This window comes from Oryza glaberrima, chromosome 3 (assembly GCF_000147395.1).
Source record: "Oryza glaberrima chromosome 3, OglaRS2, whole genome shotgun sequence".
NCBI lineage: Eukaryota > Viridiplantae > Streptophyta > Magnoliopsida > Poales > Poaceae > Oryza > Oryza glaberrima.
This window is the reverse complement of record NC_068328.1, coordinates 12537814-12555594: the sequence shown is the minus strand read 5'-3', so window position 1 is coordinate 12555594 and position 17781 is coordinate 12537814. Positions and strand designations below refer to the sequence as shown.

Below are 17781 nucleotides of genomic sequence, written 5' to 3'. Positions count from 1 at the left end.
GAGCGTGGGCTGCCGTTCAGTGTTAGCTCTATATAGGAGTGAAGGAGACGTCTTTGAAGGATACAGAACACAACAGCCATCTACTCTGAAATTCCTCAACTACCGCCGTGTTGCGTCGCCGTCGATCCAAGCCGGCCGTGGTGCTCATCGTGCAACGAGCATTCCGGCGAGCGGTGTCTCCGAGCCTTCGCCGCATTCGCACCTGCACGGGGGCGGTGTAAAGGTTTCTGGGCAGCGTATTTCTACACGGCCGCTCGACATCATCGATTGACTGCAGTGCTTCGACTCGCTGATCTTCGTCGATCCATTCAGTGAGTGAATTCTTTCGTTTACAAAGGAAAGGAACCGGTGCATTTCTAATTTAGTTTTGTTCGTACCTGAGTTTTGTATATGCATGGTACTGTTCATCTAGATTAAAATATTGCGGTTAGATTACCATTGTGATTAGCCTAATGACTTACTTGGCTTGGTTATTTATGTCTTTTTTGATATCTAGCATGATAGAATTTATGAGTTTTTCTTGTCCTATCATGTCGCAAGTAGGTTATGCTTGCTGTATATGCTCTCAAATAATAATGCTTGGAATAAAATTAATGGCTAAGTATGCACTATTTCCAACAAATAGTACTTATGCATGTTAAAAAACATACAAAATTAAAACTGCATGCATACATCTAGTCCAAAAAATATAAATGAGTCCAGCAATTTTCCATGTGCAATAAATTACACACCAATTCCACTCGTGCACCGTCGACGATCATCGCAGCCGCCTCTCGAGATCAGAGAAACCCAAACGTGCGCACGGCTGGCGACGGATGCGTCTTGAAGAAGGCGTGCGCCACCGTGTTATCCCTGAACGCCACCTGCAATAACCCGCCGTTGCGCGCGCCGCACGCGAACACGTGGAGCGCCCTCCCCCTCGCCGCCGTCTCATCCACGCCGTACAGCGTGATGCGACGCCGGGTGAACGTGGCGCCGCCGGCGTCGTCGCCGCCGCCGCCGTCGTCATCCCACACGGCCACGCTCGCCGGCGTAGAGACTGGTAACATGCAGCTATATTTGCATTCCCAGACAGGTGCCCCCTGCTCGCCGGCGTCGCCGCCGCCGCCGCCGCCGACGTCATCGTCGAGCACCCACAGCTTGAGCGTCGATATCGCTCCGCCTTTCAGCACCGCGAGTGCCCCGTCCAGCTCGAACATCAGCACGTCGTCGTCGTCGCCGTTGTTCGCCACCGTCTCCGGCGGCGGCGCCACCAGCCGGAACGCCTCGGACACCGTGTCGAACGCCACGAGCTTCGCGGGGGCGTAGGGGTTTAGGTGCGGGTGTCTGGCGGCCTCTACGAGGTCGCCCATCCAGTAGAGCTTCCCCCCGGCGGCGACGTGGCCCAGGTGAGAGCACGGGTGTCTCTCCACGAGCTGGTCGGCGGTCGCGCCGCCGAGCCGCCGGGGTTCGCCGCCGCCGCCGGCCGAGATGACGAAGTACGACGAGCTGTGCTTGCGCGACGGATCGGGGCCCTTGGACAGCACGCGGTACTCGCCGGACGGCCGGTGGAGGTAGAAGCCCAGCGCGGCGGACGACAGGTGCGGCGGGAGGCCCGACCACCGCCGCGTTGTCGGGTCGCAGATGACGCGGAGGCGCCGCCGGTGGTCGGCGAAGAGGAGCAGGCCGTCGCAGGACGCGAGGAGGGTGCAGTGGGTGTAGCCGCCGGGGAACGACGCCGTGTAGCGGGCGAGGGGCCGGCGCGCCTCCTCGCCCTCGGCGCCGCCGGAGATCAGCGGGGCGGGGACGACCACGCTCAGCTCGGCATCGTCGTACTGCCTGCCGTTCGAGTCCGACGGCCGCCTGGAGACGCGGAGGAGCTGGAGCGGCGGCGCGCGGCGCTCGCGGGCCGCGAGGAAGGTCGGGTCGGCGGCGACGCGGCGCCACGGCTTGCACACGGCGGCGAGGCGGCCGACGGAGTTGGCGGGGACGAGGAGGAGGATCTCGGCGACCATGTCGTCGCTCAGGCTTACTGGCCGTCTCTCGCACGGCGGCGGCGGCGGCGCCATGTTTGGAGAGCGTGTGCTGGCTGCTACCTAGGGTTTTTGTTTTTGTTTTTTTTTAAAAAATAAGGTTTTTGTTTTTAGTTTTGCTTAAGGATACGTAAGCCCATATATAAAACGTATTGCCCCAAGGGCCCAAGAGATAAACATGGAGATCATCAGTCGAACGACGCGAGATGAACGCATTGAGATAATCGAAGGACATGCAGAATCAGACGTGTAGAATCGCTTGGCAGTGCTTTGAGTTTTCCTGCTACTTTGTTTTAGAAAAAAAGAAAAAAAAACGTATGCACGGCACACTATTTTGATCAAATTCGTATAACACACATAATGTACTGTTCAACAAAGTCAAATTTAGCATATGAACGGTAGTGGTATTAAGCGGAATTGCTAACTATCATTTGACAGATTTATAAACCTTCCATCATTCGTTTTTTAGCCGTTAGATGGTTTTTGAGATCCATGCTAGCATCCCTCCTTCCTATAGGATAAGGGATTTTGAGTTTTTGCTTGCAATGTTTGACCACTTGTCTTATTCAAAAAATTTGTGTAAATATAAAAAACGAAAAGTTGTGCTTAAAGTACTTTGAATAATAAAGTAAATCACAAAGAAAATAAAATAATAATTCTAAATTTTTTTGAATAAGATAAATGGTCAAACAGTGCAAGTAAAAACTCAAAATCCCTTATATTATGGGATGGAGGGTGATGTAAGCTAGATTGTCTTAACCAACGACTTCTCTTGTTGCTACTGTGCATGTTTTTTTTTTTTTCTTATAGAATTTTCTCTTAAATCACTCATCCGATATATGATCCGATTACACCGTTGTGTTCGTAACAATTAAATCTTTACAACAAGATCTCACATGATAATATTTTTTTATGAAAAATACAATTTACTTTTATAATATATCTAAATTACTTTTAGATTTCATTAAATTACTTCTTAGACATATAAAAGTAAATTCAATAAATGGTAAAAGTAATTTATATATATTATAGAAGTAACTTAAAAAAAGTAAAAAAAAAAGTAACTTGTCACGACATCAAAAGTAAATCTATTATGGAGGTAAAAACCTAAGTTTATCTAAAAATTAAATCTAATCAACATATTATAGAACTAACGATAAAGTAAAGTATATTGTTCACTGAATGTCTAAAAAGTAACTTAATCAAATTTAAAAGTAATTTATACGTATGATAAAAGTAACTTACATATATATGATAAAAGTAATTTACAACATAAATATTTTTTATTATAATATAATCATGTAAGATATTGTTATAAAGATTTAATTACAACGAACACAATGGTGTTGTCATATTGTAGATCGAATAAATATTTTAACAGTAAAATCCATAAGAAGAAAAAAAGAGATACACTTTGTGCAATAGTAAACAACTAGACCATCTCTCATATACGTCTCTCACGTAAGTGTACCAACGAACACAATGGTGTAGTCATATTGTAGATCGAATAAATATTTTAAGAGAAAAATCCATAAGAAGAAAAAAAAAGAGATACACTTTGTGCAATAGTAAACAACTAGACCATCTCTCACGTACGTCTCTCACATAAGTGTACCAGTTGCAAGTAAACCTTCTCTCACGGATGCATCGCTCTTTAATACTAAATCGAGAGCGCTCTCGGTTTAGATTTTACCTGCTAATTAACTAGGTCCACGTTACTGTTCCCTGCTGTTCTCCGGTTGAATATTTATTTGTCGACAGCTTGCGTTCCGCTTGGAGAGACGATTTGATTTTCCCCGATGTCTGCATAGATTTGAGTTCGCTTTGCCTAATCTTCGACAGGCTTCTTTTGATTGGAGGCGGCAAAACTTGGAGCATGATTTGGTGAGATTACTGGGCTATTTTCTTTGCATTTCCTTCGATTTGAGCAGTGTTTTCCGACCTACTTTTGTTTATGATTGACCATTTCACCGGAGTTGTCGTTGCCGATTCGATCTGCGAGCAATGATGAGATTTCTGGATCTCAACTCCACCTGAGCCCAAATCAGCCGTTGCCGACTCCATCATTATTGATTTGAGCCGTGTTTTCCAATGCTATTTTGTTTACGATCCCACGCGTGCTAATTACATCGTGCTTATACTATAATTGCATATTAATTACATATGTAATTTTTCAGACTTACATCATAAATGCACTAAAATTATGTGTAATTTACGAACTTACAATATAAATACATGTCGACTGTTTTTTTAAATATTATGATGTCATAGATATAACTACTCTCTTAATTTAAACAGATGAGATGATATTTGAGCTTTAATGGGTCACGGATGATTGGTGGCCTGTTTAATAGTGGGTTGGTCATACAGGTTTCAACCTGTTTTTTACTTTTCGTAATGGTTTGTATAGACTTTTTGATAAAAAAATATAAGAACGGTTACGAAAGAGAACTCAAAACCCACAGATAGAACATAAAAGTACTCTAGTTACGAACATAACCAGAAGTTTAGGAGATTTGTAATGTGAAGTGAAAGAGGCAGATTAGAGTGAGTGCAAGAGGAATTCGAAGGGTAGACAGGGATATGTTCACGGAGTCAAGGAAGAAAGGAGATGGAGGGTCTGAGCACCGAAAAGAGTTGAGGATATTGAATTGAAAAAACTCACCAGGTCAAACTCGCAGGGATGATATAGCAGAAAGAATGCTCGTTGGAGTCTCGCGGTGGCAGAGGTTCACCGACGTCTGTAGTAGTGGTGGTAGAGCCACCAGGGTAGATGAGCAGCTGGAGATAGGTAAGCAAGCGGGTCGATATGTGAATCTACTTATATATTAAATCTTGGCTTTCTTATCATGGTCTAGCTTACTGTATCTTACCGTATCGAAAGATGTAAGTGGGTCGTCCCATAAACATATTTAGGTTAAATTAATAGGTAACCCGCGTGAGTTGTCCACTATTTTAACATATAAACGGGTTCGCGGACTTGCATCCATAACTGGAGAGACTCGCGCGCCCGGCGGTGGTCGTCGCCGGTGTCGCCTCTCAGCTCCATTCTAATTCTAAAGTTCCCTCCTGCGAGGAAGAAGCCCATGCAGGCCCCGCAAACCAGAGTCCCACTCCCACGACCTAAAATGAAAAAAAATCCATCCAACGGCCCACGATCTCCACCAGGCCGAACCAACGGTGAGATGGGCCGCCAAGTCTCGCCCGCTCCCTCGTATAAAAACTCCCCCCAAGCCCAAGCCCTAAAACCCTCTCGCCGCCGGCACCCCCTCTCCCGCCGCATCCCACAACACCTCGCGCTAAACCCTCGCGGCGGCGGCGGCGGCGGCGGCGCCTACTCCCCCTCCCCACCATCTCGCCGCAGCCGGACCTTCGCCTCGCGCTCTCCTCCCCCCATCGTCGATTCGCGTCCAATCGAGCCAAGGTTTGCGCCATTTTCTTTTCTTGAGGGTGTATATATCCTAGCTGCTCGGTTTGACCCAAGCTTTCGATCTTGTGGGTTTTTTTTTTTTGATTTGGGTTTGTGATCCAGGTGTAGGTGTTCTCGTGCGGTGAGAGAGATGCTGGTGCTGTTCGAGACGCCCGCGGGGTTCGCCCTCTTCAAGGTGCTCGACGAAGGGAAGCTCGACAAGGTCGAGGTGAGTCTTCCGCCACCGCCTCCGCCTCCGCGGTTTCAGCTCTTCGTTTGCTTTGCTGCTGTGGAGTGTTCGGTGGACTAATTGCGCTACGCGTTTGTGTTCATCCTTTTTTAGGATTTATGGAAGGAGTTCACGACGTCTGACTCGGCGAGAAAGGTTTGTGTTTTTTCTTTTCACGTTACTCCCAGGACAAAATATTCTTCTTTTTTTTTTATTTAATAATCTCGTTATTGCACAAGTTATCTCATATTTATGGAGTTAAATAAGCCAGGACCCATGGCTTCAGTAGGTTGATTCAACATAGGTGATTACAACCTTCTTTCTTTTTGGGGTTTTGTGACTTTGAGAGAAGCAAAGTGATTTTCAGGAATAAAAAAATACAACTGAGTAATAATTCTCTGATGCTCTGAACCGCAGTTTTGTTTTGGATGTGTAATTTGTATGGTGAGAGAAGAGGGTAATGGTTAGTTCAGTCTCCTATAATATAAATGCCCTGATGCACATTGGAATGACATGGTGTGGAGAACAGTATTATATACATAAGCTGTGTTACTTTTCTACTTTGAATTGTGATGAGCATCTCCATATCTTCCTCTTACTACTGTTTATTTTATTATTTTGAGTTGATTTTCTTTCCTGACCAAACAAATTAACTATATTCAGGTGGTCGAGCTGAAGGCTTTCAACAAGTTTGAGAACACCTCCGATGCCCTTTCAGCTGCAACCCTCATTATTGACAGCAAGCCTACCAAGGGTTTGCGCAAATTCTTGCAGAAGCACTGTGAGGGTGAAACGTTAGCTGTAGCTGACTCTAAACTTGGAAATGCTATAAAGGAGAAGCTGGTTAGTAGGTTCCTTGGTTGCTTTGTTTATGTTGAACAAACAATCATGCTTATAATTTGACGTGCTTTTGCAGAAAATTGATTGCCTTCATAACAGTGCTGTGATGGAGCTCATGAGAGGGTTAAGGAACCAGCTCACTGAACTTATATCTGGTTTGGGTGCACAAGACCTTGGTCCAATGAGCCTTGGATTGTCCCACAGCCTGTCTAGATATAAGCTGAAGTTCAGTCCTGAAAAGGTTAGTCTTTTATTTATTCCACTATTCATATTTATTGATCACGCTATCCAGTGCTTCTTCCTGGCTCTGAGTCATATGAATCAACATCATTATCTTTTGTTAGTTTCCAAACTAGATTTTTCAATGCCATGCTTCTGTTAACTTTACATTTAACTTCCATTTGCAATTAATTAGTCTAGCACTTCAGCATTGTGATGGACTGAGGTTAACGTTACTGTTTTTATTTGTACATGACCCCATCCTGACAAGCTAACTGAGGTAAATTGTTTCTTGTTATACAGGTTGATACTATGATCATTCAGGCCATTGGATTATTGGATGATCTTGATAAGGAGCTCAACACTTACGCCATGAGGGTTCGTGAATGGTATGGGTGGCACTTCCCAGAGCTCACTAAAATTGTAGCTGATAACATACAGTACGCAAAAGTTGTGAAGATGATGGGTGATCGGACTAACGCAGAAAGCCTTGATTTCTCTGAGGTAAATTCTGGACATACCTGATCTGAATTTAACGGCCATGACTATACACCACAACTGGTTCTTGAATATGAAGCAAATGCTTTTTTCCAGATACTCTCAGATGATGAGGTTGAAGCACAGTTAAAAGAGGTGGCAGTAATATCCATGGGAACAGAAGTTAGTGAACTTGATTTGCTAAATATCAGGGAGCTGTGTGATCAGGTGTTGGCTCTTTCTGAGTACAGAGCCCAGCTGTTTGATTATCTGAGAAGCAGGATGAACACTATCGCACCAAATTTGACTGCACTTGTGGGCGAATTGGTTGGTGCTCGACTTATTGCACACGGTGGCAGTTTGGTAAATCTGGCCAAGCAGCCGGGCAGCACAATTCAGATACTTGGTGCAGAGAAGGTCAGTTGCTATTTGTGAACCTTGAACTCTTTAATTATTTTCCACTCTTTGTAGTTTATGCAAAATTGTCCCTTGGATGATGGGTTCTCTAGGCACATGGGGAAGGGATGCTTGATTGTTGTTTTGTGTAACTTTCCTTTTTTTCATCTCCTTATATTTCTGTCTAAGTCTGGGAGATAAGTTTGATTCAAACAACTCAATTTTTCTGTGTTGTGCTGACATCTGTTTTTCTTTTTTCAGGCTTTGTTCAGAGCTCTCAAGACAAAACATGCTACGCCGAAGTATGGTCTCATTTACCATGCATCCCTAATTGGTCAAGCAGCTCCAAAGCACAAGGGAAAGATTTCTCGTTCTCTTGCAGCAAAAACTGCTCTTGCCATTCGGTATGATGCCCTTGGTGATGGTGAAGACAACTCCATTGGTCTAGAGAGTCGAGTCAAGGTATTTACTTTGTGGAAATACATTTCCTTTGTCCATAATATTTTCTGACCCATTGAGATTGACATGTGATCCATTTGGACAGCTTGAGACGTGGCTTCGTGTTCTCGAGGGTAAAGAACTTGGCAGGTCTGCAGGTTCCACTAAAGGAAAGCCCAAGATAGAAGTGTATGAAAAGGACCGGAAGAAGGGTGCTGGGGCTTTAATCACTCCTGCTAAGGTAGGTGGTATCACGAATTCTCTCTTGAAAGTATTTTCAGGAAGCTTAACGTCTTGTGTTATTCTTAACCAGTACTTGAAGAAAAATACTAGTTGTCAAGGCAGTTGTTCTTTGTTAGATACCTAACATTTTGACCGGTCACTGTAAAGATGTCTTGTGTATATTACTAACATTTTATACTTAGCAAACATCTGTTATTGGTACCAAGGCACTCTTTTTACTTGTGTAAGCATCTGTTATTCAGAAGTCATCTCAACCTGATGTTTTGCACTTGATCCCAGACATACAATCCTGCGGCTGATCTGGTACTTGGACAATCCACTGAAGAAACTCCAAAGAAGCCTGAAGGTGCTTCGAAGAAGAGGAAACATCAAGACACGGAGCCTGCACCAGCAGAGAAGACCACTAAAGAGGATGGTGACCAAGAAGGTGAAAAGAAAAAGAAGAAAAAGAAGTCCAAAGAGAGCGAGGAATCTCCTGCGGCCGATGCTGACGGTGGCAAGAAAAAGAAAAAGAAGTCCAAGGAGAGCGAGGAACCTCCAGTGGCCACTACAGAAGGTGAGAAGAAGGAGAAGAAGAAAAAGAAGAAATCTGATTCACAAGATGCCGTGGATGTGGCCATGGAAACCGAGGAGTCTGGCAAGAAAGAGAAGAAGAAAAAGAAGAAAAAGCATAGCGATGAATGAAGGATACACTGGAGAAGGACATGTTATCTTGAGTAGCATAGGGTTGAAGAATCGCTGCTCTGTAAAATGCAACATTCCGAGTTTTTCCATGCCGGTTAGTTGTAGGATAGGCATCAAGTTTGGACTTGTTACTCATGGATCTGTATTCAATTGCCTACCGAATTTTGGAATTGGAGAGCATATGATGCTTTTGCTCATTCTATGTGAACTAAAGTTTCTTGTCCTTTTGGCTGGCCAGATCTCGTTCTCGCAGTTGCTGTTGATGTCTTTCAGGTTCTTACTTCCCAACAGTAGTTCGTGCTCTTTCGTCTGATTCTGAAGTTGTCTTTTTTTGTTAGTATGTGCTGTGGTGACAATGTTGCTGGTCGCCAAGGTAGCACTACGCATGCGTGATGCTATGGGTGACTCGGAACTTTTGGATCAACTTTGCCAACCAGATTGAAAGCCTTGGCTGCTTGTCTGATTATCTCTGTACCTGCAGCAAGCCAGCAACGCTACGCATGTTGTATGTACTCCCTCCGTCCCAAAAAAAAAAAAACAATTCTGGACAACCAAATCAAACATGGGGAATTGCACCAGCGCACCACTAACTAATTGTTACTCCCAGCGCACCACTAACTAAATGTTACTCCCTCCATTCCGGGTTTTGATATTTTGCTGGTACTGTTTGACCAGTCGTTTTATTCAAAAATATGTTTGACCAGTCGTTTTATTTAAAAATATGTGCAAATATAAAAAACGAAAAGTTGTGCTTAAAGTATTTTGGATAATAAAGTAAGTAAAAATAAATAAATAATAATTCCAAAATTTTTGAATAAATCGAATGGTCAAACATACAAGCAAAATATCAAAATCTCTTATATTAGAGGACGGAGGAAGTATCATTTATATGGACAGCATCATTACACCACTAACTAAATATTTTCTTACTACTACCACGTATACTAGGCTGTTGTTGGTCCAATACTCCAAGATGTTAAGTATCCCATGCATGAATTGTCAAAATCCCTTGTATTAGAGGGCGGAGGGAGCATCATTTATGTGGACTGCATCATTACACCAGTAACTAAATATTTTCTTACTACGACTACGTATATTACGTTGCTGCTGGTCCAATACTCCAAGATGTTAAGCATCCCATGCATGAACTGTCAATGTCCGTACGGAAGTTAATATTTTCTTACTACGACTACGGGTGTGTTTAGTTCACACTAAAATTGAAAGTTTGGTTAAAATTGGAACGATGTGATAGAAAAGTTGGAAGTTTGTGTGTGTAGGAAAGTTTTGATGTGATGAAAAAATTAAAAGTTTGAAGATAAATTTTGGAACTAAACTTGGCCTACGTATACTACGCTGCTGCTGGTCCAATACTTCAAGATGCATCTCATGCATGAACTGTCAATGCCCGTTCGGAAGTTATTAGATTTGATAAGTACGTAAAACCTAACTGATTTTCTTCTGGTGACATACACACGTTGGTTAAATAGACAAGTTTATCGAAATCAGGGCTGCTGCTGCTTCTTTGGCCAGATACGTTAAGCAAAACTCAAGACCAAGCCGTTCGTTTTCGGTCATAACTGAGATTTGTGATAATTGAAAAATCAAATAAACCATAACAAAATTTGGCAGCACCTTCCTCTTTTATGATTGTTTGGCAAACAAATAACATAATAGGAAACAATATATAACACACTAATTTACCAAGATAGATCGTAGTAGTTTATTTTTATCAGGAAGGCAAAAGCCAGCCGAAGTTTATTAAGAAGGGGGAGAGAAAAAACATTCACAACGCTTACACCAGGCTAACTGCGGTCAGCAACGGTGAACTCCTAGCTAGCTCAACTCACGTTGAAACACATGCTTCCACTACCTAAGTATAGACTTACCTTAGCGCCTTCTGGTGTCCGCCAGCTTGAGCAGGCCAACCACCTCCCATGTCTTTCACTCGTCCGCGATCGCCGTGCATAGGGCCCTAGCCGAAGTGGTCTTCCGTTCACAGACATGCGCATTTCGCTCCTTCCAAATGAGCCAAGTTACTGAATTTACATCCGTATTGAAGGGTTATTCGGTCTTGTTTTGCCAATCTTCTTCCATGCCTCAATCGACCAATCGGATAGGTTAGGAGAAGGCGGCGGGCAAGGAAAGCTAAGACGGCTTCACACCCGCTCCCACACATGCGCTGTAAACTCACAATTGTGGAAGATGTGTGCACATGATTCTAACTCTCTGCCGTAGAGAAAGTAGCAGCTTGCCAAGTGACATGCCACCCGTGTCACTGCAAATTGTCGGTGGTGAGGCGAGCTCCACGCATAGTGAGGAACATGAAAACTTTGCATCGCTTCGGGCTCAGGCCTTCCAGTTCCAGATGTTCTTGCCTAGTGCACACATAGTTTGCCCACAATAAAGCATCGGATAGCCCGATTTGCCCGAGAATTCGCCATTTGTCGTTACTGCCCATAGGAAGGGAATCAAGAGTGCCGGGCTCCAACACCACCTCCGCGTTCATATCGAAACCTTGAAGCACTCCATGAGTACCTGAAAGGACAACTCGCTTTTGATATCAGCAAACCATGCATGGTCCTAGAGCACGAATGCCACTGTGCGGCCTCCTGTTTCTTGACAAAGGAGGTGAGAATAGGCGTCCAACTCTCGATTGAGCTGCCCTTGGGCAACCAACGATCCTTCCAAACGGATGCAAGTCTTCGTTTCCTAAGGATCAAATTTGACCCCGCCGCGAGAAGGTGAGTAACCTTTGGCGGTGACGCTAATGCAACCCATGGGCGATTGGACAATGTTTGACGCATCCAACACCACCTAGCGTGCCACACGACTCCCATGCGTCAATAGATTCTAGACGCTCTGACCATCACACTCTATCGACAAGTATAACTTCTCTTGTGCCACCAGGCAAGTTTCGTCGAAAGCTTATGCATCACCCTTCCAAGTGAACCTTTTGTACTTCTTCTCAATCTCCTTAATTGCCAGGCTAAAAGCTCAAGGACTGACATGAAGCAGAGGGAAAGCGCCATAAGAAAGTGATTGATCAACGCAATGCGAGCATCTCGAGATAACATCTTGGGTTTCCACCCCGTAAGTGCTTGGAGTTTGTTCATCATTAGCTGAATCTTTGCCTTCGTTGGTTTGTGTATGGAAAGGGGTAGGCCAAGGAAGTTGTCGGCAAAGGTTTCACCGGGCAACACAAAACGTTGTTCTTAATCTAGCAATTTTAACTTTCAACTTATGACCAAGCCATCAAGACTAAGATACTCTTACTATTTAGGCTTTCCCCTCTAATTTTGGTTAAATTCAGTCATTCAATTAACTGAGAGCGATGAGTGAATTAACCTTAATAGTTTCAGTTAGTGGAAAAACCTGGTCGAATTTCTCACGAAAATTTCGGCATCGATCATTTCCACTGGTTTTCTGTTTGTGGTCACTTTTGCCCACCCGTCACATGTTCCCCATTTTTGCAATACAGCTGTGCCATAGAACGAACTGTCTCCATAATAATCAAACGGATTGCAACCCTGAGTCCCCGACCTAATAAGCCATCCAACGGCTGACGATCTCCGCCCCACCAAACCAACGGCGAGATGGGCCCCCAGTTCTCAACTACTCTCCACTATAAATTTCCCCAAAAGCCCAAGCCCTAAAACCCTTGCGGCGCCGGCTCTCTCCCTCTCCCCTCTCCCCCGCCTCGCCGCAGCCGAACTCCTCGCGCTAAACCCTCGCCGCGGCGGCGGCGGCGGCGGCGCTATCTCCTCTCCATCCCCGTCTCACCGCAGCCGAGAACGTACGCCTCGCGCTTTCCTCTCCCGTCGTCGAATCGAATCGACCCAAGGTTTGCGCGCGCCATCCTTTTTTTTTTTTGCTGCTGCTGCTGCTCGGTTTGAGCGTGGAGGTTTGAGGTTGGGGTTTTGATTTGGTGGGGGGTTATCTGGTAGTTGCGGGACACGGGCGGTGAGAGAGATGCTGGTGCTGTTCGAGACGCCCGCGGGGTTCGCCCTCTTCAAGGTGCTCGACGAGGGGAAGCTCGACAAGGTCGAGGTGAGTCTTCCGCCGCCGCCGCCGCTTCAGCTGTTGGTTTGACTTTCTATGGAGTGTTAAGTGGACTAATCGTGCTAACGCATTTTGTGTTGTTTTTTTTTAGGATTTATGGAAGGAGTTCACGACGTCTGACTCGGCGAGAAAGGTTTGTGCTTTTCTTCCTTACAGCACAAAATTTTCTCTTTTTTTTTGTTTATTAAGAGCGTTAATGCATGATTTGACACATGTCGATGGAGTCAGTTAAATTAGCACAAGGACCAATGGCTTCTGTAGGTTGGTGAGTACTACATATGTTTTAGCTTAGCTGATTTTGCCTTGCTAATTGGGGATATGATTTTGATAGATGCAAAGTGGTTTTCGAGAAACAAAAAAAAAACTGACTAATCCTACCATGTTCTGAACTGTAATTTCCTTTCCAATGTGTTATGGTTATCAGGGGAGAGAGATGTAATGGTTTCGTTTGCCTCCTATTGTGCACATATTCTGTCCGTCCGATGCCTATAGATTGATTCGACAAATAAATTTGTGCACATTGAGTTTATGACATTATGTGGAGAACATTGTCATGTACAGAAGTCATGTTACTTTACGCTGAATTGCAATAGTCTATCCATTTGTTCCTATTACTGCTATTTATTTTGTTCTTTTCAGTTGATTTTCTTTTCTGACAAAACAAATCAACTATATTTAGGTGGTTGAGCTGAAGGCTTTCAACAAATTTCAGAACACATCTGATGCCCTTTCTGCTGCAACCCTCATTATTGACAGCAAGCCTACCAAGGGTTTGCGCAAGTTCTTGCAGAAGCACTGTGAGGGTGAAACATTAGCTGTGGCTGACTCTAAACTTGGAAATGCTATAAAGGAGAAGCTGGTTAGTTAGGCTCCTTGGTTGTTTTGTTTATGTAGAACAACCAATCATGCTTATAATTTGACGTGCTTTTGCAGAAAATCGACTGCCTTCATAATAGTGCTGTGATGGAGCTCATGAGAGGGTTAAGAAACCAGCTCACTGAACTTATCTCTGGTTTGGGCGCACAAGACCTTGGTCCAATGAGCCTTGGCTTGTCCCACAGTTTGTCTAGATATAAGCTGAAGTTCAGTCCTGAAAAGGTGAGCTTTTATTTATCCTACCGTTCGCTTTTATTGAACATGTTATTCAGTACTTCTCCCTGGCTCTGAGTCATATGATTCAATCATTTTCCTTTTGTTAGTTTTCATGCTCAATTTGTTACTCTTATGTTTCTGTTAACTTTATAACGAATAACTCGCACCTGCAATTATTTAGTTCAGCATCAAATGGATATACAAGAGGTCTTACTATTTTTAATTTGTACATAACCCCTTCATGGGACGGTAACTGAGGTAAACACTATATTGTTTCTGATTATACAGGTTGATACTATGATCATTCAGGCCATTGGCTTATTGGATGATCTTGACAAGGAGCTTAACACTTATGCCATGAGGGTTCGTGAATGGTATGGGTGGCACTTTCCAGAGCTCACTAAAATTGTAGCTGATAACATACAGTACGCAAAAGTTGTGAAGATGATGGGTGATCGGACTAACGCAGAAAGCCTTGATTTCTCTGAGGTAAATTCTGCACATTTGTGATCAGAATGTAATGGCCGTGAGTATCCACCACAACTGGTTCTTTATTAAGAAGCAAATGCTATTTTCAGATACTTTCAGATGATGAGGTTGAAGCACAGCTAAAAGAGGCGGCAGTAATATCCATGGGAACAGAAGTTAGTGAACTTGACTTGCTAAATATCAGGGAGCTGTGTGATCAGGTGTTGGCTCTTTCTGAGTACAGAGCCCAGCTGTTTGATTATCTGAGAAGCAGGATGAACACTATCGCACCAAATTTGACTGCACTTGTTGGCGAATTGGTTGGTGCTCGACTTATTGCACATGGCGGCAGTTTGGTAAATCTGGCCAAGCAGCCTGGCAGCACAATTCAGATACTTGGTGCAGAGAAGGTCAGTTGCTATTTGTTATTCTTGAAAGATTTAACCATTTTCCACTCAGATTACTTGATGCAAAATAGGTAAATGGAAGTATGGGTTTGTTTTTTAGTAACATGGGGAAAGGATGCTTCATGTGTGGTGTTTGTGATTTTACTTTGTTTGATCTTATATTTCAGTCTATGTCTGGGAGATAATATGTTTCACACATCCTGTACTTGGTCCCTAATGCTAGGATATGCCCCCATCCTGTACTAGGTTGCTATATTATGGGACGGAGGGAGTAGCTTTTTGCGGTGTATTATAATTTGTTTCCCACAAAAATAATAAGTAACACAATCTTTCCCTCCAGGCTTTGTTCAGAGCTCTAAAGACAAAGCATGCTACGCCAAAGTATGGTCTCATCTACCATGCATCCTTAATTGGTCAAGCAGCTCCAAAGCACAAGGGGAAGATTTCTCGTTCTCTTGCTGCAAAAACTGCTCTTGCCATTCGGTATGATGCCCTTGGTGATGGTGAAGATAACTCCATTGGTCTTGAGAGTCGAGTCAAGGTATGTACTTTCTGAAATACCTTTTCTTTATCCATAATATTGTCTGACTCCTTGGATTGACATGAGATCCATTTGGGCAGCTTGAGACACGGCTTCGGGTTCTTGAGGGTAAAGAACTTGGCAGGTCTGCAGGTTCTACTAAGGGAAAGCCCAAGATAGAAGTGTATGAAAAGGACCGGAAGAAGGGTGCTGGGGCTTTAATCACTCCTGCCAAGGTAGGTAGTATCTTGATTTTTGTCTTGAAAATATATTGAGGAAGCTTAATGTTTTCTGTTAATCTTGGCCACTCTTCAAGAAACTTACTAATTTTCGAGACTGCGTTGCACCTAACGTTTTGTCCAGTCACTGTAAAAGCTGTCTTGTGTATTTTGCTTACTTTTACTTGGGCAAACATCTAATTCAGAATTCATCTCAACCTGATTATGGCACCTGAATTTGTCAGACATACAATCCTGCGGCTGATCTGGTACTTGGACAATCCACTGAAGAAACACCAAAGAAGCCTGAAGGTGCTTCAAAGAAGAGGAAACATCAAGAGGCGGAGCCTGCAGGTGCAGAAGAAACCATTCAAGAGGATGGTGACCAAGAGGGTCAGAAGAAAAAGAAGAAAAAGAAGTCCAAAGAGAGCGAGGATTCTCCTGTGGCCGATGCTGATGGCGGCAAGAAAAAGAAAAGGAAGTCCAAGGAGAGCGAGGAGCCACCTGTAGCCACCGCTGAAGGTGAGAAGAAGGAGAAGAAGAAAAAGAAGAAATCTGATTCACAAGATGCTGAGGATGTTGCCATGGAAACCGAAGCGTCTGGTAAGAAAGACAAAAAGAAAAAGAAGAAAAAGCATGGTGATGAATGAGGGATACACTGGAGAAAGACAATCTTGGGTAGCATTGGGTTGAAAACTCGCTGTTCTGTAAAATGGAACATGCCGGGTCTGTTCCATGCCTGTTAGCCATAGTATAGGCACCACTGTTGAGACTTGAGACTTGTTTACTAGTGGAACTGTATTGAAGCACCTAGTACTAAATTTTGGAATAGGGAAACATGTCGTGCTTGCTCGTTCTATGTGAACCGAAATTTTTGGTCCTTTTGGCCGGGAGGGTCTTGTTCGTGCAATATTGCAATGGCTGTTAAGGTCTTTCAGGTTCTTACTTCCCTACAGTGAAGTTCATGTTCTTTCTTCTGAATTTGAAGTGGTCTTTGGTATTTCCTGTATATCTGTTAAGACTGTAGATTGCTGGCCAAGGCAGTACCGTCTTGTATGCATGATGCGCTATAGGTGGCTCAACTTTTGAGTTCCTTAGAGCCTCCATCCCGATTTTGGCGCATGGAGGGGAAAAACATCGCTCTAGCAAAGGCTCCTCGCTCTAGCAGAGGCTCCATCCGATGCGCCAAAATTGGCGGATCGCCAAACACGGAGAGAGAAACGCCTCACGCCATCCCCAAACGCCCGCTCTCATCCGGTTCTCCCACCCCCATCTGGATCGAGCATGAAGCATGAAGGGTGAAGGAAGAGAGAGAGAGGACGTACCGGTGGCTACCTTCGCCGTTCGACCGCCGTCGGCCAACGGAGGGGAGCGGAGGGGAGGAAACCTGGATCTAGCCGCCCGTGCCGCGGCCCCCGCCGCTCGCCCGACATCGCTGCCCGCTCGCCGCCGCCTGCCTTTTCCGCGGTTCCTCCGCCCGCCTCCGGTCGTCCGCCGCCACGGAGTAGAGCGCAGAGAGGCGGTGGATCTGGCCGTGACGCCGCTCCTCTGCGGCTCCTCCCCGCCGTTCCTCCCCATGCGACCGCCGCGCTGCTCCCCGCTCGCCCGACACCGCCGCCCGCTCGCCGCCGCCTGCCTCCTCCGCGGCTCCTCCGCCGCCACCCCTTGCCCGCCTGCCAGCTTGTCGGTGGACGCGGTGCCCCGCCACTTGGTGCTCCGGCGCAAGCAGGTCGGAGGCCATGGTAGCGGCGGTGGGTGGTGGAGGTGAAGGGGATTCGGCAAGAGAGGAGAAGAGTTGAGAAATGAGTAGAAGAGAGAAGAAGAGAAGAGTTAATATAAAATAGATGGTAGTTGAAAGATAATAGTAAAATATAGGATAGATGATGTAATATGAATGATCTGTTGGAGTAAAAAGAAATATGGAGTGAGAATCTTTTTGTAGGAACATTCAAATAGGCATATGGAGGATAGAATATAGATGAGCTGCTAGGGATGCTCTTAGGACCATGAAATTTTATAAGAATTTTAAAGGACTGAAATCCTATAAAATAATATAGTTCTGTGAAGCTC

General features: G+C 44.7%; 2 protein-coding genes and 1 pseudogene across 2 annotated transcripts; 2 read left to right on the top strand and 1 right to left on the bottom strand.

Annotated features, from left to right (window-relative positions):
* Nucleotides 1-687: 687 nt before the first annotated feature.
* LOC127765098 (uncharacterized) lies at nt 688-2048 on the bottom strand (annotated as a pseudogene).
* A 3203-nt stretch (nt 2049-5251) lies between these two features.
* Nucleotides 5252-9180, top strand: LOC127765831 (probable nucleolar protein 5-2). Its single transcript, XM_052290789.1, has 10 exons — nt 5252-5436; nt 5545-5650; nt 5765-5806; nt 6314-6493; nt 6567-6731; nt 7013-7213; nt 7304-7603; nt 7844-8044; nt 8127-8261; nt 8543-9180. The coding sequence occupies exons 2-10, from the start codon at nt 5573-5575 to the stop codon at nt 8945-8947; spliced, it is 1707 nt and encodes a 568-aa protein (XP_052146749.1). The 5' UTR covers nt 5252-5436; nt 5545-5572; the 3' UTR covers nt 8948-9180.
* Nucleotides 9181-12608: 3428 nt separating this feature from the next.
* LOC127765832 (probable nucleolar protein 5-2) lies at nt 12609-16660 on the top strand. The gene is made up of 10 exons (XM_052290791.1): nt 12609-12788; nt 12892-12994; nt 13098-13139; nt 13686-13865; nt 13940-14104; nt 14387-14587; nt 14677-14976; nt 15314-15514; nt 15595-15729; nt 15957-16660. The coding sequence occupies exons 2-10, from the start codon at nt 12917-12919 to the stop codon at nt 16359-16361; spliced, it is 1707 nt and encodes a 568-aa protein (XP_052146751.1). The 5' UTR covers nt 12609-12788; nt 12892-12916; the 3' UTR covers nt 16362-16660.
* Nucleotides 16661-17781: the final 1121 nt, after the last annotated feature.

Coding starts and splice junctions, on each gene's coding strand:
- LOC127765831 (XM_052290789.1), top strand. CDS start 5,573: ATGCTGGTGCTGTTCGAGACGCCCGCGGGGTTCGCCCTCTTCAAGGTG. Junction 5,651..5,764: donor GGAAGCTCGACAAGGTCGAG/GTGAGTCTTCCG, acceptor ATCCTTTTTTAG/GATTTATGGAAGGAGTTCAC. Junction 6,494..6,566: donor ATGCTATAAAGGAGAAGCTG/GTTAGTAGGTTC, acceptor GTGCTTTTGCAG/AAAATTGATTGCCTTCATAA.
- LOC127765832 (XM_052290791.1), top strand. CDS start 12,917: ATGCTGGTGCTGTTCGAGACGCCCGCGGGGTTCGCCCTCTTCAAGGTG. Junction 14,588..14,676: donor AAAGCCTTGATTTCTCTGAG/GTAAATTCTGCA, acceptor TGCTATTTTCAG/ATACTTTCAGATGATGAGGT. Junction 15,730..15,956: donor CTTTAATCACTCCTGCCAAG/GTAGGTAGTATC, acceptor TGAATTTGTCAG/ACATACAATCCTGCGGCTGA.